At 36.9% G+C, this 18,597-nt stretch overlaps 2 protein-coding genes across 4 annotated transcripts; one reads left to right on the top strand and one right to left on the bottom strand.

Moving 5' to 3' along the window:
- Positions 1-1,378: 1,378 nt before the first annotated feature.
- hdhd2 (haloacid dehalogenase-like hydrolase domain containing 2) lies at positions 1,379-8,093 on the top strand. The gene is made up of 9 exons (XM_061061274.1): positions 1,379-1,466; positions 3,388-3,497; positions 3,944-4,046; positions 4,293-4,398; positions 5,940-6,024; positions 6,408-6,573; positions 6,847-6,897; positions 7,155-7,218; positions 7,503-8,093. Exons 2-9 carry the CDS (start codon positions 3,397-3,399, stop codon positions 7,604-7,606), a joined length of 780 nt encoding a protein of 259 aa, XP_060917257.1. The 5' UTR covers positions 1,379-1,466; positions 3,388-3,396; the 3' UTR covers positions 7,607-8,093.
- On the bottom strand, positions 7,871-14,996 carry katnal2 (katanin p60 subunit A-like 2). 3 transcript variants are annotated; one of them, XM_061061272.1, is made up of 16 exons: positions 14,861-14,993; positions 13,886-13,956; positions 13,439-13,605; positions 13,263-13,299; positions 13,068-13,164; positions 12,864-12,962; positions 12,205-12,276; positions 11,924-12,001; positions 11,530-11,628; positions 10,298-10,361; positions 10,084-10,202; positions 9,651-9,730; positions 9,281-9,391; positions 8,775-8,937; positions 8,546-8,648; positions 7,871-8,447 (listed from the first exon to the last, which is right to left on the bottom strand). In XM_061061272.1, exons 1-16 carry the CDS (start codon positions 14,909-14,911, stop codon positions 8,308-8,310), a joined length of 1,551 nt encoding a protein of 516 aa, XP_060917255.1. In that variant the 5' UTR covers positions 14,912-14,993; the 3' UTR covers positions 7,871-8,307. The 3 variants fall into 3 exon arrangements, 2 of the variants coding, with proteins under 2 accessions (XP_060917255.1, XP_060917256.1); XM_061061273.1 differs by lacking the exon at positions 12,205-12,276; XR_009676298.1 differs by lacking the exon at positions 7,871-8,447 and having other exon boundaries at positions 8,548-8,648; positions 8,775-8,869; positions 14,861-14,996.
- Between the last annotated feature and the right edge of the window lie 3,601 nt (positions 14,997-18,597).

An 18,597-nucleotide genomic window follows, 5' to 3' on the forward strand; every position in this document is an offset into this window, starting at 1 on the left:
ATACACAAACTTTATTCAAAGGAAAATATGGGTCCCTGGAACATTGTTTGGCGCTAAAAAGCTACCAGGAAAATTATGATTCCACTGTTGAGGGCCTACCACCGTAACTTCTCGCGTGCATTTTATTCTCAAACAGTGTTTCAGGGACCAGTTTGTGTATAGAGTTATGGACATTTACCACAGAATTTGTTCATTTCTCCAACTTTCACATTTCTCTACCAAACTCCATATTGCACCTTTAAATTTTGAGGTAAGATGAACTAAACTTATTTGTGTGCCCTTGTAACTTTTAGCAAGTTTACTTATTTTTTAGGGCCACTTGAATGTCACTTGGTTCTCTTATATTGATAAATATTTGAAAAATATTCAATATGATTTATTTATCATATTTATTTTAAATAATGTTTACAAAACGTGGTGGGTTGGGACTCTAAACCACCAGTAGTTCAAGGATAAAAAAGTTACAGTGGTGTAAAAGCTCTTTGAGTAGTCAGAAGACTAGAAAAGCGCTTTACGAGCTCAAGTTGATGTACCATTTACTATTTACATAGTTGCTTAAAATTTAGATTAAACACTGAATTTAAAAAAAACATCTTTTTAGTTGTTTTTTTAATGATATCTACATCTTGAAAAGTGAAAAATGAATGTCAAAAAGGACTTTACCCTAATGGACTACCTCTCCTATCAACTAAAATAGCAAGTAAACAGTTTTCTCAACAAATTATTTCTTTCTAGAATATAAACAGAAGTTGCATGTTTGTTTCAAATACTGTAGCTAGAAAAATGCATCAAATAATAGGAAACACAAAAAATAAACATGGTAAAAACAAAACAGCAACAAAACCAGAACCTTACAGTGAAGAGAATGTTTAATTTTGTACAAAATTGACATTGACGATGAAAAATATCACTTATTTAAGTTAATTTATTTCACAGCTATGATGTGCATACTATTAATGTAAAAAAAAAACATTGACATCCAGTGTTATTCACTGGAGGAATATGAAAAGAGGATTTGATCAGCGTTGTCTGGCATCATGCAGAGAGGGGTTGTAATAATTCTGATAATACCTCCCCAAATATAAAATCTATGTGAATGCCCTAAAAGACCCACTAATGCAATGCATTTGTTGTCAGTGGAATGGGACACATGTTTTTGTATTATTCTAATGAGTGATTAAGTGGTTAAAGATAAACCTCTTATTTGATTATAACATAAATTGGACAAGACAAAACGAACAAATAGGCTGGCTGATATTAAAGAAAAATAGAATTAAATGTAAAACAAATGTAATGGTTAAAAAAAAAAAGGTAACTCATGATTTGAAAGATCGTTGAAGCTGTCGCGGTGTTTGAGCTGTAGGCGCCACCGTGAGTTTGACGAGAAAAAAAAAACTCACTTTAAACCAGCGAAGAAGAAACTAAACGTCAACAGGAAGAAGCTGGTGGAGCTGCCGCCACTAAAGGTTTGCAGGATCCAGTTGGGGATTATTGTTATGATGCAGGGCAGGCTTTATACTTTATTCAGATCCAGTGCACTTTAAATCCCTTATATTAAACATGTTGTACCAAGTAGCCAAACTAAATGTGCAGAAATGTAATATTATAACAGCTCGGCTACATTGATGCTGTGCCTCGATGTTAGTGACTGTCTGTTTTACTCCTAACAATAAAACAAAGCTAAGCACTATACTTACCTGCAGTTTATTTTCTGCAAGAGAAAATAGCTACTGAGAGCCAAAGAAACAATACATACTACACTAGTATTAAACTATATAATAAAGACAACATTCAAACAAAAGTCAGTGAGACTTAGTAGACAAGACTTCATAACTAAACAACACAAGTATAGACTACAAGTGGCGTTGTGTTGAACAAACAGCCTATAATGCAGAACTGTGATTGTTATGTCGTGTGACAAATGCTAAACTCTCATCCTCTTGCTTTGTCCCATTTATTAAATCTTAAGGTCATTTAAAGGAACAACTGCACGACTTGCAATATATTACGTATGCTTCTTCATAACTTAACAATGCAGAGCGCAAACTGATTCAAATTGACCCTTGAGCAGTGACAGTAGAAGAGCACAGGTGAAATGAATTACAGTGACTAAGATGACAATGCTGCATCATCGGTTTGAAAGTTCTAGGCCTTATTTTCAACAACCTTCGCACAGTCGAACATGGAAAGTCAATGTGCATCCCATGCAGTTCCAGAGCCGTCGTCTTTATAGTTACAGGCCTAATGTTCCCTAAACAAGCTTGCCACAGACAAACACAAGCTCATTCAGAGTATGTAAGTGTGTGTGACAGAAATCCGAGCATATCTAAATTGTAGGGGATCACACGGTCAGACAGCAATAAAATACAACCCAAAATCTGTATTTTAGGCAGGAAGTATTGGGACAAGGCAGGCTGTAATCCTCTCAGTGTGTCCTGATACAGGTTTGAAAGGCCCAGTAATCTGGTGAATTTTGCCACTACTGATGTGAATTATGATTATGAACGTATCATCTCTAAAATCACATTATTGTCAAAGAGTAAGCTTTTTAAACCCAAATAAAGCTCCATTTACAGCAGCCCTCGGTCATATTTTGTTGTTCCGAGCATAGTAATCAGAGACTGCACTCCAAACACCTCTTATCTAATAGTATACTTGGCGAGGATTAAACCTGATGATTTTGATGTTTTTTGTTTATAAAACTGCCAACGCTGAGCCAATCCATCTGTCGATCTCACGCGCCATCCGAACCTCACCCGTGAACAAGACCGTGAGATACTTAAGTCCTTCTCTTAGGACAAGGACTCACTCCCCACCTGTAGACTGTAGAGAGAAATCCATTGTTTTCCGGCAGAGACCCATGGCCTCAGACTTGGAGGTGCTGACCCTCATCCGAGCACCCCCTTCAGCACTCTGCTGCAAAGTCCCAGCATGAGGAAGCCAACAAAACCACATCATCTGCAAAAAGCAGAGATGAGATTATGAGGGCCCCCAAACTTGAAACCCTCCTCCCACCGGCTGCGCCTTAAGATCCTGTCCATGAAAATAACAAACAGAATCATTGACGAGGGGCAAACCTGGTGAAGGCCAACAAGCACCGGGAACGTGGACCCAACTCCCACTTTGTCATACAAGGCCAGATGTCTGTATATAATCAATCAAATAAAATAACTTAATAAAAGGCAAGGACATGATTCTACTTGTATGAGTTAGTCAGCATAGTCACTGCATGTAGACAAATTTGTTGTCTCGCCAAATGGAATGCTAATGTGAGTACAAAGCAGAACAAGCTCTGCTGACAGCTATGCTACCATTGTCACTCCATCTCTACAAGCCACTTAGCATTTTATGCATTTCTATGCATGTTCACCATGTTCTTTGTGACAGCTTCCAAGCATGGCAGGCCGAAAGGCTCTGAAGGCCGTGCTCATCGACCTGAGTGGAACTCTTCACATAGAAGACACAGCGGTACCAGGGGCACAGGATGCTCTGAATAGGTAAGGAACATCCCAAACAAGACATGGATGCACTTCTAGGTACAAAAAAACACCTTGCATATTTTCACTTCCATTTTCTCTTTCCAGTAGGTAAACCTGAAATTGATTAATTTTTCCACATTTTTTTCTCTCTTTTTTTTTTCTCCTTTTTTACTTAAGCTTTTATCTCTAATTTTTACCTGTCTTTCTAATCCTTCAACAAAATGTTTTGTATATTTTGCTTTGTCTTTCAATTTTCTTTTGTTGACACATTTTCACATAAAAAAAAATAAATAAAATGAAGAAAAAGAAGACGAAAAAGCCATGCCAGTACAGATATACAATTGTTAAGAGTCTGACAGGTCACTGCAAGAATGAAAATGAAATGAAAACTTATATGCACCAAAAAAAACAACAACACTTCTTCAGTATTTTTAATTGCATGATAATTGCTTAATTGTTTTCAGGTTACGGCAGGCTTCTTTAGCTGTGAAATTTGTGACCAATACAACAAAGGAGAGTAAGAGGAACTTAGTGGTACGACTGCAGCGTCTCAACTTCAACCTCCAGGTAAAGACATCCAAAGCCATATTTAATTAACTGCTAGTGCTTTTTAATAATAGGGAAATAGAAAAGGTACTACTTAAAACAAAAAGCTTTGCACCCTAAAAAATCTGGAAACTGGGCCGGACTCCAGAAATCAAAGTCAGCACAAGGATATCCTCATAAGATTTAATGAATCACCCAAACACAATTTGTGATTCTTATGCTGGTTTTAACCTCTTTGGTGCTTATTTTAAAAAATGCACACTGCAGGAACAGGAAGTCTTCACCTCACTGAGTGCCGCAAGGAGTTTGTTATTGCAGAAACAACACAGACCGCTTTTGCTAGTGGAGGACAGCGCAATGGAAGATTTCACTGGTAAGGAGCAGCTTGTGTGTGTGTGTTAGTGTTAAATAGATGTAAGATCGTTTTTACTTTTTCTTCATCTGAATTTTTTTTGTTAGTTTAAGCAATCAAATAATCTTAAACTGAAAAATAACTTGTTAATAAGCACTATTGTTATTGTAGTTCAGTGCTATTGTAACTGAGTAATCCGTCTGTAATGCAGCCATTAACTGAACAACTAATGTTTACATTCCAATCTGTCTTTTATTAGCAGACATAAAATCCACTTTGGTTTTATTTTAAAGAGGGATTGTTTAAGATTAAATGAAATGTATTGATGGGGTTGCAGATTGCAAATCACTGACATACTCCCCTCACCCAGCCCTTCCAAACCATCTAGAAGAATTACTTTTACTGTTGGGTATTAAGCCCCACTTAAACTTGGTTTGGAAAATTGACCACTACAGGGTTCGGGTCAGAGAACACAGAGTCATTAGGTAGCTAAAGTTTCCTTCTCCTTCCCATTACCTGGGGGTCTCTCTTGTTGGTAGCCTTGCAACAATCTACTGGACAGATGCTACAGCTGGGCTCTGTCTTGAAGATAACCATTCAGCTCTGGTAGGTTGTAGGGGTTGAGGTTTGCGCTGTTGAGTTTGCCCCGCAGCTGCAGGTATTCTATAAACCGTCTCTGTGAAACTTTGGTGGCTTGCTAAGTAAGCAGTCAACGTGTAAGCAGCAGTTGAGCCCCATACCTTGAGGATCCTGTAAGGAGAGCAGCATACTCACCAAAAGGTGGACCCATAGAGTGAAGCTCTGGAAGGTACGGGCATCCCCGGCTTAATATTTCAAAATAAAAGTGAAACATAAATCTCTGACTTACCAAAAATAAAGTGTAAAATACAAATGGCCTGCTCAAGCCAGGGTTTTGATCATCTATTCTGGACTATATATAAGGGTATAATGTACCCTTTTTAAGAGTACCCTCTCTCACCCTGAAAATAAAAAGCTCAATTTTTTTATTTGAACATCCTTGTGAATATCATATTTCCATTTCTCACAATAGCTCTCTCATACGACCTCCTGATTTTACACTGTGGACCTTCAACCTATAATTTGAGGTTGGATTGTTATTTTTACCTTAACCCAAACAGTTCAGTATTACAAACTGGGTATATGTCCACATTAAAGGGACAATCAAAAGAGGTGCATATTACCCTGGTTAGAATACAAAGAAAGCAGATTGCTAACAAAAGTAAAAAAAATATATATATATTTTAAAAAATTAGCTAATGTTCAGATCTACAGAAACTGTCAACTGTCAAAACTGTACAATGCCAAAGGTGCCAATAAACAGAGAAAGATTGAGGTCTTCATGAAACTACTCGCTACTGGAACCAGTTTTTGTTGACTGTTCACTTACCTGTTTAACCAAACTTACATTTTAACATAATATCAGATTTTTTAAAAATGGCATTAATGCATTTTTATATTTTAAGACTAAGCAAATAACTTGGTAAATAATTTAATTTTTTCTGATAAATGACTCCTTGGGTATGTAATGTCTCTTTCTTTAGGTATTGACACGTCGGAGCCAAATGCTGTTGTTATTGGACTTGCTCCTGATCACTTCAACTACCAAATGCTCAACAAGGCTTTCAGGTGGTAAAGTCGGTTACATATAGTTACATATACCTCAATAGTATGTGTAGACATTAATGATAATACATTTCTGCATGTGTTAGTGTTGGTAAGCCTGTATATACTTATATGTGCGAATGTACCTTGTACAATGAAAGCTGTTTCCTTTAAAACATTTATTTATGTACTGCCTACATTGTCAGTAGTGTCTTCAAGTATTTTGTGTATTACATTTTGTTTAGAAATTACATAATGCAGTTTTATTACATAATGCATCACACAGGTTACATGATGATCTGTTTTTTGTGTGCTTCCCTTAAAATGGCTCAAAATCATGTATGACCTTGATTTTCTTGTACAGTTTGATATATTGCAGCCTGTTTAACATGTCCATTTTCCCCCAGATTAATTCTCAGTGGCGCTCCTCTCATCGCCATTCATAAGGCCCGGTACTACAAACGTATGGATGGTTTGGCCTTGGGCCCCGGGCCCTTTGTGACGGGACTTGAATATGCCACAGACTGTAAAGCTACTGTAGTGGGGAAGCCAGAAAATACTTTTTTCTTGCAGGTGAAAATGTTGTATATTATATTGTTTTGACTGTTTTAATTATTCACAAAAGCCTTTTATATTCATCAAATACATTTCAAACTGAGTGGAATGTAGATAAACATTTCAATATACTTTTTACATACATTGTTGACCTACTGTAGTCCATGTTTCTCATGTCAGAGTTCCATTCTTCTTGTATTTTTATTTTTTGTTATATTGTCTGAATGAATTTCAGTGAGGAAATGTGATATACCTCTAAATGAGACCTCTCTTTCTCTTTTGGTCGAACAGGCTCTGTCTGATTTAGGGTGTAGGCCAGATGAAGCCATCATGATAGGAGATGTAAGTATATTGTCTAAAAGGTTTCACTATCAGCAAGCTTGTTGTATTTATTCTTAAAATATCCCAAAGAAGCTTTGTCCACAGGCCGTCTTTATGAATCGATTCTGAGACTAGTCATTTCTTAATAGAAACTTGTTTTAAAGTATCAGTAAATGTTCATTAAAAAGATCTCAGAAGATAGCACTGTTTGATTAAAACATATTAGTATTTAATGATAATTACATTTTTGTTTTGAGGCTGTTTGCGTTTTTCCACAGGATGCCAGAGATGATGTAGGTGGGGCTCAGAACACAGGAATGTTGGGAATTCTGGTCAGGACAGGTAATGTATTACTTCCTCCAGCTAACACATCCAGCATTCACCCATCTCTCAACCACAATCTGTTATTATGTTACTCTTCATCATCTCTCTATCTTATCGTTTCAATGAAACGTCTTAATTAAAACCTAAATGTAATTGTATTTTCCTTTAATCTTGTTCTTGTACTTTTATTTTTCATAATTCCAATACATTTTATTTACAATGCTCTTTAGATTTAAATCAAATCTGAGCTGTGGGTTTTTTAGGCTGATAGTTAGTCCTACCTTACTCCTTTCATCTACCAGGTAAATACAGAGAAGGAGATGAGAACAAAATCAACCCTCCTCCCCACCTGACATGTGACAGTTTTCCAGATGCTGTTGAACACATCCTGAAGAACCTCCTATAGGCTTGTAACTTCAGAAGTCTACAGCCTACATTCTCTTTCCCAATCTTTAATTCCAACATGAATGGTCTAACAGACACTTGTAACTGTTTTAGATTTAATGTGATTTAACAGTGGAGGGAAGTAAATTATTCAATAATGAACCTCATTGTAGACTTTCTTTGTTATTCCCTTCCTTCCTATCATCATTATAAAGGAAGACAAGCAGTCCTCTTACCTAATGAGTCTGACCTATCATCGCATTAAAACAAAGTTTTACACAAACAGTCAAGTTGAAAGCCTCTTTATAATTAAAGATGACAAAAACAAAAGTAAGAATTCATATTTCAAAAGATACTACCTTTTTTTACCCTTTAAACAACTACTTTCAATGCATCATATAATGTGTGACGTGTGAAAAAAATGTTCCGCTGGTGTCTGCTGTCAAGTGTGTCTTTGTGATGCTTATTTTACAGATAAAACAAATGAATAAAGACTACATTGAAAATTGCAGTGGCTCAGAGTACCAACGATTTCAGATCCTCGCTCAGGAACGTTTAACTTGATTGATGTGAAATATCCACCAGAAGTTATAAGGCATGAACGGGTTAAGTTACACAGCCAAGTTAAGGTCACCACCTTGTAACAGCAGTATGTCAATCTTATACATTAAGAAGAAAAAATTTCTGATTTTCAGTGCAAAAGTCTTTTTTGTTGTTGTTGCTTTAAACAGACATGTACTCTCTCTCCCAGGCTGTAAATCTGTCCATCAAGGTTCGAGCTGAAGGTTTGGTGTGACTTATGACTTCTCGCAGGTCAGCTGTCGTCACTGTTTCCAGCTTGATGGCAGGCATGTTAGAATCTCCTGTGAAGGGGAGTCCCAGTGAGATTTGAGTGTTTTATTCGAAGACACCTGACAGAAACGTATAGCACAGAAATGTGTGTGTGAGTATTTTGTTCTACCATCCAGATGTGACTCAAGAGCATCAAAAATCTTGCGAACTGGTCTCATTGCAGCCTCCTTACACACCAGTCTTATATCAGAGCCAGAGTAACCGTCCATCTCCTTAAACACGAGCAGAAACAACACAGAAACAGATTTAGCCATTTTCATTTATACTTGACAAAGATCATGTGAAATATAAATGTAGGATTAAAAGAAATGATCTTAATGGGTCTTAATGTAACAAACCTTCGCCAAAGTTTCATAGTCCAGCTCAGTTTGCAATTCCACCCCTCCAGTGGTGCTAAGAGGAGGAAGCCAATCAGAAATCATGGCTCGGCGTGCTGTTGAAGAAGGGAGACCTACTAAAATCCTTTTCTCTAACCTGCGCAACATGGCATGGTCCAGTTCCCTGACAGAAGAGTAGGAAAAGTTACAAGACAGAAGAGCATCTCTTATTGTGTTCCAGCTCCAATACCTTAAATCTAAAAAAAGGGGGAAAAACAGGCCATCCTATCCTGAATGTGTAGCTTATAAAGCATTTTTATACTTAAGGAAAATTATTTTAACCCTCCTTGAATTGAGCAGAACAAGAGAAAAAATAAGCATTGAAGAGGACATCTGTCTTCCATCTTTATTTCGTAAATGTTAGTTGGTACTTATAGATGTTATAGGTAAAAAAAAAACACAATTGTTTGTTTGTATTACCGCAATGAATAAAAAAAAATTGGTGTGTGTTTATGTTTGAGTGTTACCAAGGCAAGTTGGAAGCAGCCAATAAAAACACGAGGTCGTTAGACTTTGCAAGTCCATCCATCTGAACCAGAAGCTCAGTCTTCATCCTGCGGCTCCCCTCATGCTCTCCTCTGAAAACACAATGAAAAACAAATCGTCTGCTATTCCAAAGTTTTATTAAGCACAGAGTAAGGAATCATTCATTGTACTTTAAATTTTCAAAAGTGTGTGTGTATGCAAAGAAAAACACATTCAGTACTGATCAAGCACATTTTGGCATTTCAAATGGCCATGATTGAAAAACAGATGCTATAGCAGGGAGTACACTTGTAACCTTTAACATTGGGGGGTATTTTTTCTCCTTTTACAACATTATAAGGTTGAGCTCACCCTCTCTGGCTCATCACTGATTCCAACTCATCTAGGAAGATTGTGGATGGGGCATGGTATCTGGCCAGCTCAAACAAAACCTGCAGATGTATAATGCACAAAAATACAAATGACATGCAACATAGGAGTTTTTTTCTTTTTAATGGCATTGATCTGTTTTGCTGTAACTTTTGCTAAAATGTTGCTACGCTCATGACGGATTAAGCTGGGTCTTTGTGATATAGTAATACCGGTAAGTAATGTCTTTTGCCTGCTTTTTGTAACATAACAAAGAACAGCGGTCTTTTTACCTGCTCTTTTGTAATATTAAATAAAGAGTGAGGTCTTTTACCTGCTTTTTGTAAAGTGTCTCGAGATAACACTTGTTATGAATTGCCTCTATAAAAATAAAGATGGATTTATTGATGGATTTTGTGTGCTTAAGAATACCCACCCTGACCAGTTTCTCAGAGTCTCCTCTCCACTTGCTGACGATGCTTGAGGCTGAGATGTTAAAGAAGGTTGTCTTACATTCTGTAGCCACGGCCTTGGCCAACAGTGTCTTACCTGTACCTGTGTGAATGTGACTGATTTAAGGCAAGCAAAATGTTTTTTTCTCTCATCAGTAAACCTTACAAACTGCAGGTTAACAGTGCTGGAGATATTACCTGGGGGGCCGTACAGCAGCAGACCCTTCCATGGAGAAAGTATGCCTGTAAATAGTTGAGGGTACTGAGAAGAGACAGTGGAAGAGTTAGATATATACACGACAAGAGAACAGGCAAGCATTTAGTGATCACATTACTTTTCAACAAGGGAGAAAATTGTAATTGCAAGCATATATTTCCAGCTCCAAAACTTACATCCCATTCCCTGCAGACCAACTGAAACCATGAATGGGTAAAGTTTAAACTGATTTTCCAGATATACAGCAGAGTCAGCACTGAAAATACCATATAACACAAATCTGAGCTTTAGATGGCACACAGAGGTGAGTCACATCTACAAAATGACCTTGTACTCCATAAAATGAATAATAATGAAGAAAGAAGTTTGGGATTGTTGGAAGATGGAGGTATTGTTTTATTCTGTTATTCAATAATAGAGTGAGACAGAATGGAAGAAAGCCATATCAGTCCTCGTCCTCGTCTATACATATCAAGATGATGCATACATGATTTGTTGTCATATCTGTATGTATGTGTGCAAGTCTTTTATTGATGTCTTTGAGTATCAGGGTGCTGGTATGCACAGTCTCTGTATGCATCAGCATTTTGTGAATTAGCATGTGGAGCTGGTGCCATATATATATACTGTATACATTATCACATACATTCTCCTCTACTTTGCATGTAGTTTGTATAAATATATGAAATGTACAAATATATATATATGTATTTGTTGTACCTTAAATGTCTGCAGGTTTTGTTTGAGCTGCCCAGATACCATGCCCCATTTAAATATATAGAAGGGTGTATGTTAATTTAACATTTTAATTCTGCTTTATTCAGCAAATTCTTTTCAATTTTCTTCACAAACTTTTTCAATCTCGCAAATAATTCTGAAATTATTATAGTAAATTATTATTCTACACAAACTATCCCTTTCTTAATACAAATAGCGGTTTCTCCTGCCCATCCTCATTCCATTACTCTCTGCCAAAGATATAGTCTATGTGTGGGTTACACTGCCATGTGTGTGTTCCTGCCTCCCTTCCTATCTATCAATTTGTGTATATGTGTTCTTCCATAATATCTTTTATATAGATTTAATGTCAGCCTAACAGACTGGCCTGACCTAGCTACCCTCCTTCCCTTTAAGCCTTTTAAAGAAGATGTATTCAGAATCGAACATAGGCGAACAGATCTGGATAACCAGCGTACCCAGGCAATGGCCGCACCTTAATGGGATAGACGACGGCCTCCTTGACTAATCGCTTTGCATCCTCCAGGCCAATGATGTCCTCCCAACGCACATCAGGGCTGTGCAAATAGATGTCCTGTTGGCATGAAAACACACAAACACACTGAGTGAAAGATTAATGTGGATGATATCAGCTAACATTGTCATACACACATCCAGATGCAATGAAACTTGTGTCCTACAGAACGAAAAATCAGATGAGAAATAGATAGAATTGTAGGCTTCATTGCTACAGCATGTCAATTAATTCACAACCAGCTCTCCACTGCTCTCTAGTGGAAATATTTGGACTTGCATTTCAATTCAAGTATATTTTCATATTATATATCACTTCTAAATGTAGAAAAGCAGTGGCTGAGTGTGTGTATTACTTTGCTGATGATTGCAGCAAGTTCTCTCATCTCTCCACTCATTCCATAAAAACCACTGAGGGGCTTCAGCAGCTTTTCCTGCAAGACAACATGAAATCTGTATAAATTGTAATATTGTAGTACTATTAGCTGATTTACTATTGGATGGTTTTTGATTTCATGTATTTCAAATGCCTTCATATAACTAAGAAACAAGAGGCAAAAATAAAATAAGCATGTTGTAATAGGTACTCATTATAACTTTATTTCCTCAGTGTTCTAGGACTCTTCATTGTAATTACCATGTAGTCTGAGTCACAGCTTGCTCCTTTGACAATGTCATTGATCGATCCTTTGCTATCGCTCATCTGGACCTAAGATAGGCAGTAGAATATTTAATATCATTTGGTTTACATTTGCATGAAAAGAACAAAACTAATCACTAAATTTACTTTGGGGCCTAGCGGTTAGGTCACACCCCATGTACATACACTATAATCCTCCAAGCAGGCTAGTCATACTAGCAGGTGGCCCGGGTACAAGTCGACCCTTGGCTACTTTCTCACATGTCATTCCCCACTCTCTCTCGCTGATTTCACACTCTATCACATTTCCTATCTAAATAAAGGCAAAAGCCACAAAATAAATATTTTTAAAAAAAAAGGTTACTTTAAGTTGCCTAATAGTTACATTCTGGTGCATATTAGCGCGGCCTGAACATGTCTGCATGTTGGATCCCAACTACGGCGTCCTAACTCTGAATTTCCCATTAAGCATGAGCTTCATCCATCTCCCTGCCACCCATAAAAGGAGATATATAATGGATATGAGTGCACAGTTGATTTCATTAGGTCTTTACATTTTCCACTTGTTATGTTACTCTGGATGAGTGTTGTCTGAAATATAAACAAATAAAATGTTGCCTTAAAAATGTTCTTAAAGAAAAACAATCCTTTAGTACCTTTCTGCCAATGGCTGTCTCCCCAACTGTTTCACTTCGAATTGAGGAAACATTGAGACCAAACTCTAGCAGCTCTGTTGGCAAAGTGGAGCAGTTCTCCTAAAAACAAATGAAACATTGCCATAAGGATAACTGCGGAGTCACTTTATGTGTTCATATCATGCTTTGCTGTTATTTTGTTCTTTGTTTAACGCTTTACTATACATTTGTATGTGAAGTGGCTGCTGTCCTCTTGAGGCTGTTTCCAGACTGCAGGGTCTGGCTGATTTTGGGAAGAGGCTTTACAGATGAACAAGGACTCCTGGTGGACATTTAGTTTACATTGTCAGGATGTATAGAAAACATCAAAAATCCTAAAAATGAGTTAAAAAGACGCATGTGAGGGCTGGAGACACCTACTTCTTTGTACCACTTTTTGCACTGTATTGACCTTGACCTAAAAAAAACAGAAGACAATAATTGCCTACAAGTGAGAATAATGATTATGAATTAGGCAATACACTTGTACCATCGAGTAGGAGATATTATCTGTGTGTTATTATTTGTGTGTAAGTTTGTAACCAGTGGTGATATACCTGGTTCACATTTTCTTCTAATAAGCTTGGGATATTTCTGGAACTTGACATAGTGATAGCTCTCATACTCCGTCAGAACCATATTCAGATCGATGTTATCACAAACCTCGAACTTTCTGACACCTCCATTAGTCTCCTGGTCCAAGGCTAAAGCTGCAGCCATGTAGCTGGTGATAATTGAATTTGATTGAAAAAAGTTAGACACATTTTTTTTTTTTTTTGCACTGACAAGCGGTCGAACATAGGCTTGCATTATTTGCATGTTTTTAACAGCTCTCCTGTACAAAAATCACTCTGTGTGCAGAGAACAGAACTAAATTGCTCTTTTATCCGTTCCTGTTAAAAACAACCTTGGTGAAAGCAACATTTACATTATATGAGAGAGAAAAAAAAGACACGCCATTGGAAATGACCCCAACATTTTCCAGCACAGGACTTCATACTGACCCCTGTCCAAGCAGCTCTTGGTAAATGAGGATGAGGAGGCTCTTCCTTCTCATTTCAGTCCTCAGCTCATCCTATCAGACAGCAACATAGATCACACTTAACACTGGGACTCAATAACGGTGAAAACACTACTGCTTTACTTTCAGGAGTAATGATAAAAACTAGTGTCTGTCTCTGTTTTGACTGTAGGTGGAAAGTACTTATGAAAAGTATGTTTCTGGAATCATTGTAATGCAGTAAAAGTACTGTGTCTAAATTACCTAGATACTAATATCAACTGTTAAATATGGGTATTTTAAAAGGCTTCATATTATAGCAATTATTAGTATATAATAGCATGGTTAATTGAAGTACGATTGAGAAAAACAAGTAGCCTACATTAATGTCGACAGATTATCACCTAGTATAACAACTGGTCAAATAATAGCCAGACATTATTCTGATAATTGGCGATTAATCAAACTTGCGTAATAATGTCTGAAGACTACTATTAGTCCATTTTCTTCAAATGGTAGAAAATTTGTACATTCTTAATTTTTCTTGTTTTATTTAAATTGTACTGTGTTCACTTTCTGTTTGCAATCTTTGCTGCTGTAACACTGTAAATGTCCCCGTTGTGGGATAAATAAAGGATTATCTTATCTTTTCTTAAAATTATTTTCTCCTTGACTGGTAACCAGGCAACCAGTAGACGCCGGTCTATGTTGCCACTGGTTTGTGCTAAACCTGCAAATGTCTAACTGTTTAATAGTGCAAATTCTGCTACATTAAATCTGTGGGGAAAAAAAGCAAAGATGTGGTAGAAAACTGGACACATCTGTAAATCTGTTTGACGTTTCGTATCATGGAGAACAGTTCATTTAGCATTGCGAGGAGGTAACGTTAAATGTCCCTCGCTAGTTAACTTTAAGTTGCAAACTTGCTGATAGCTGTCAGAGAATCAGAGAATCCAAACACAGTCCTCTGTTAACTCACTGCCTCCCGGGCTTGATGGGCGATTTTCATAGACTGATACGAGAGCTCCATCGTGGTCGTGAAAGGTCAGCGAGATATCTGTAAGTTTTCTTATGTTCGTCTGTTTGTTTATTCTTCTTCTTCTTTGTGTTGTGTTGGCAGCTGGCATCCAGAAAGTTGCATTACTGCCATCTGCCGGATTTAACGACCCCTCAGATTACTAATCCTCCTCAACCGACCTGTTCTCAAAAGATACTTACACTCCCTCTTTCACCACACTCCAAAATACCTTTTAAATCTCTTCTTCCTAGTCCTTCTCCCTCCATTTCTGACATCATGCTCTGTCTATGTGTTCAATATTTTCTACATTTAATAAGTACATGTTCAATTATGTCTGCTTGATTGCACACCTCACAAGGACCAGATGGATGTTTTCCAATTAAGTCCCATTCCCCCAGAACTGTAAGGTCTTTTGAAAGCTCTACCCCTAAAAAAGACCCTGGTAGGGGTTATGTACTTACTGCAGGTGCAGGGACTTTGGAGAACAGGGCATGCAGCCCCTGCAGCGCTGAATGTCTCTGATTGTTCAGGCACAGCAGGGTTTTAGATTCCCCACTGTGTTTAAAGGACTGAAGCTGAAAGCCCATTGTTTATCCCCCTACCTTTATTTTCAATCAAATTCTGACTGTTACAAAAAGTACACACCTTTTTAGACTAATCATGACTTAAATAAAAATGAACATAACTAAAAGTAAAAATGAATAGAAAAGCAAACAACAGAAGAAGAACAGTCAGAGGTTTAATCTGGATTTTAAACCTTTATAGTTTTTAAATCTAGTTCTGGGGACCTTCGCTCGGAAAGGGGCTTTATATATAGAGTACTATTTAAATTACTGTGATCGATTCTTGGCCTTGCCATTATGACATCCTCTCTTCTATTGTTCCCCCTTTATTTTACTATATATATTTTGTTCTGAATTGAATATAAATGTCTTCACTTTGTCTGACTATTCCAATATTGTTGCCATTCCTGTTTGATTTTACTCCATGTGACTCTTTTCCCTTCTGACTTTGCTTGATGTTAATATCAATCCTCTCATTCTTCAATCCATCAATCAATCAATCATTATTTTTAAAGCACAAATGTTATCTGATCCATATACCACACTCCCATACTCAATAGTTCTAATTAATGCCACATGTATTTTAAGGCAGCAACATTGGCTCCCCAATATACTCCTACGAGACATCTCATTACATTTATTACTTTGTTTTACATTTATCAACAATATTCCTTATGTGTTCCATCCAGGTCAACCAGACATCAAACTATACCCCTAAAAAACTAAATGAATCAACTCGTTCTAACTTATTTCCATATAATGTCATACCAATATTCTTCCCAAGTTCCTTCCTAGAAAAGAACATTATCTCTGTATTTTTCACAGAGAATTGAAATCCCCACTTTAACCCCTAATTCTCAACTAAACTGACCCCTTCCTGAATTTTATTTACAACATAATTAACGTTTGTTCCTTTTTTCCACAAAGCTCCATCATCCCCAAACAATGATCTTCTGATATGTGTTGGGATATTATCAAATATATCATTTATCATAATTGAAAATAAAATCGGACCTATTAATCTTCCCTGTGGTGTTCCATTTTCTACAATATCTTTAGATATTTCAGCACCATTTTAACTTGAATCTATCTCTTGTTCATAAAGTCCATTATCCTATTAAAACCCTTTCCTTTGACTCCCATGAGATGTAACTTAATCAACATTCCCATTTCTCTCCAAATCATTTCATAGGTTTTTTTCACATAAAAAAATACTGCAACTATTTTTTTTTAACCTGAGCTTTTCTTACAGCGTCCTTTAAACTTATCACTGGATCCATTGTTCCTCGTCCATTCTAAACCCACTCAGATATTCCACCATTATCCCTCTTTCCTCGAAATAATACACCAGTCATACCTTTAACATGCACTCCAGCAGTTTACAGATATTTGACGTTAAGGCAATTGGCCTGTAGCTGCATTGCTTGGATCTTTTCCTGATTTCCGTATGGGAACAATCACCGCCTCCTTCCTTCTAACTGGTCACCTCCCTTCCTCCCAGAGCTTATTATACAACATTAACAATGTCCTAAGTGCCATACTTAAATGTTTTAACATGATATAACATATCTCATCTTTCCCTGGAGCACTCATTCCAGACTTAGCCAATGATTTTTTTGATGATTTTTCTTCAACATGATTCTTCGACTCGGTGCTTCCATATTTTCACATTTAGCTTTGTCCCTGTATGTTAGCAGAGTCAGTTTGCACAACCATCCTGGTGTACATGCCCAAAACTAGACAAAAATATACGGAGGAATAAACACACTGTGGGGCATCGGTTCTTCCTGAACTGGATCTCAAGCTCCTGCAGGAGATAGAAACTTTATTGACACTTTTCACTTGACATACATACACACTTCAGCTATGAATACCAGCCCATATTATCGTCTGCTGTCATTAACACAGCATAGAACCACCTTTTTACAATTGAGAGCACACATATTTCCCTATGTACATATATATATATAAACACCCCCACTTGATGTCACATTGTTATATTAAACAACAACAAAATAAACACAGGGTTTCCCACCTAACATCATGTATGTTTTCACACGGTTAATCTACACACAAAATCTTATCAAACTTTTTCAGCTTGAACTTTGTTGCTGGTTTTGTCATCACATCTTCTACCATCTGTTCTGTTGGGAAATAGTCCAAACTTATTTTCTCATCGTTTACAGTTGACCTTCACAAAAGTATAGTTTATGTCAAACATGTTTCGATCTCTGTCTGTTTACAGGGTTCTTAGCCAATGCTATTGTACCATGGTTATCCTCGTAAACCTTAGTACTGATGTCCATCAAGTCCCTCTAATAGCTCTATAAGATACAAACATTCTTATGTCGTTGCAGCCAAAACCATATACTCTGCCTCACAAGTGGGTAGCGCATAGGTTGGTTTTGTGTTTTCTGATATCATAGGACCACTTTCCTTCAGACTTCCACAGTAACCTGTTGTACTACTCTATACATCAGCTGCCAAGTCTGCATCACTGAAACCTTGTAGTCCAAGTTTCTTACGTACTTTCACATTGTCTGTAACACAGATCTTTCTCACCTGTGCTTTTCAAATATCTTAGTACATGTTTAACAGTAGTCCATTGTTCTTCTGTTGGTTCTGCAAAATGATGAGACAGTTTACTTACTACAAAACTAAAATCAGGTTTTGTACATGTAGTCAGATAAATAAGGCTACCTTGCTGTATTTTTTGACATCACACATAATTTCTGCATCATCAGTGTAGTTGAATTTTTTCAACTATCTTTTCACATATCTTTTCTGGGACATTTCCACACATTTGTCACCGTTCAAAATCAATACAATGATTAGGTTATCCACCCATATTAAACTGATTACCTTTGTGTAAACACAATTATCAGAAGGATTTTGGACAAAACTGTTTTCACTCAAATACTCGAGTAGTGTCTTGTTCCAATTTCGATAAAAGACAAGCGCTTTGGTCTTTTTTCTTTTCGTTGTTGTTGATGAAACTACTGTTAGACAGTAGACTGTAAATAAATGTGAGACATCCAGAAGAAATCAATATTACAAAGCATACAGTTCATGTTACTGTTCTGACAAAAAGAGGAATGTCTGTGTCTTATATTTACTGATGTCAACAGTGATGAC

This window comes from Labrus mixtus, chromosome 17 (genome assembly GCF_963584025.1).
Source record: "Labrus mixtus chromosome 17, fLabMix1.1, whole genome shotgun sequence".
Lineage (NCBI taxonomy): Eukaryota > Metazoa > Chordata > Actinopteri > Labriformes > Labridae > Labrus > Labrus mixtus.

Coding starts and splice junctions, on each gene's coding strand:
- katnal2 (XM_061061272.1), bottom strand. CDS start 14,911: ATGGAGCTCTCGTATCAGTCTATGAAAATCGCCCATCAAGCCCGGGAG. Junction 13,165..13,262: donor GCAAAAAGTGGTACAAAGAA/GTAGGTGTCTCC, acceptor AATGTCCACCAG/GAGTCCTTGTTCATCTGTAA. Junction 12,963..13,067: donor CAGCCACTTCACATACAAAT/GTATAGTAAAGC, acceptor ATTTGTTTTTAG/GAGAACTGCTCCACTTTGCC.
- hdhd2 (XM_061061274.1), top strand. CDS start 3,397: ATGGCAGGCCGAAAGGCTCTGAAGGCCGTGCTCATCGACCTGAGTGGA. Junction 6,574..6,846: donor AAAATACTTTTTTCTTGCAG/GTGAAAATGTTG, acceptor TTGGTCGAACAG/GCTCTGTCTGATTTAGGGTG. Junction 6,898..7,154: donor AAGCCATCATGATAGGAGAT/GTAAGTATATTG, acceptor GTTTTTCCACAG/GATGCCAGAGATGATGTAGG.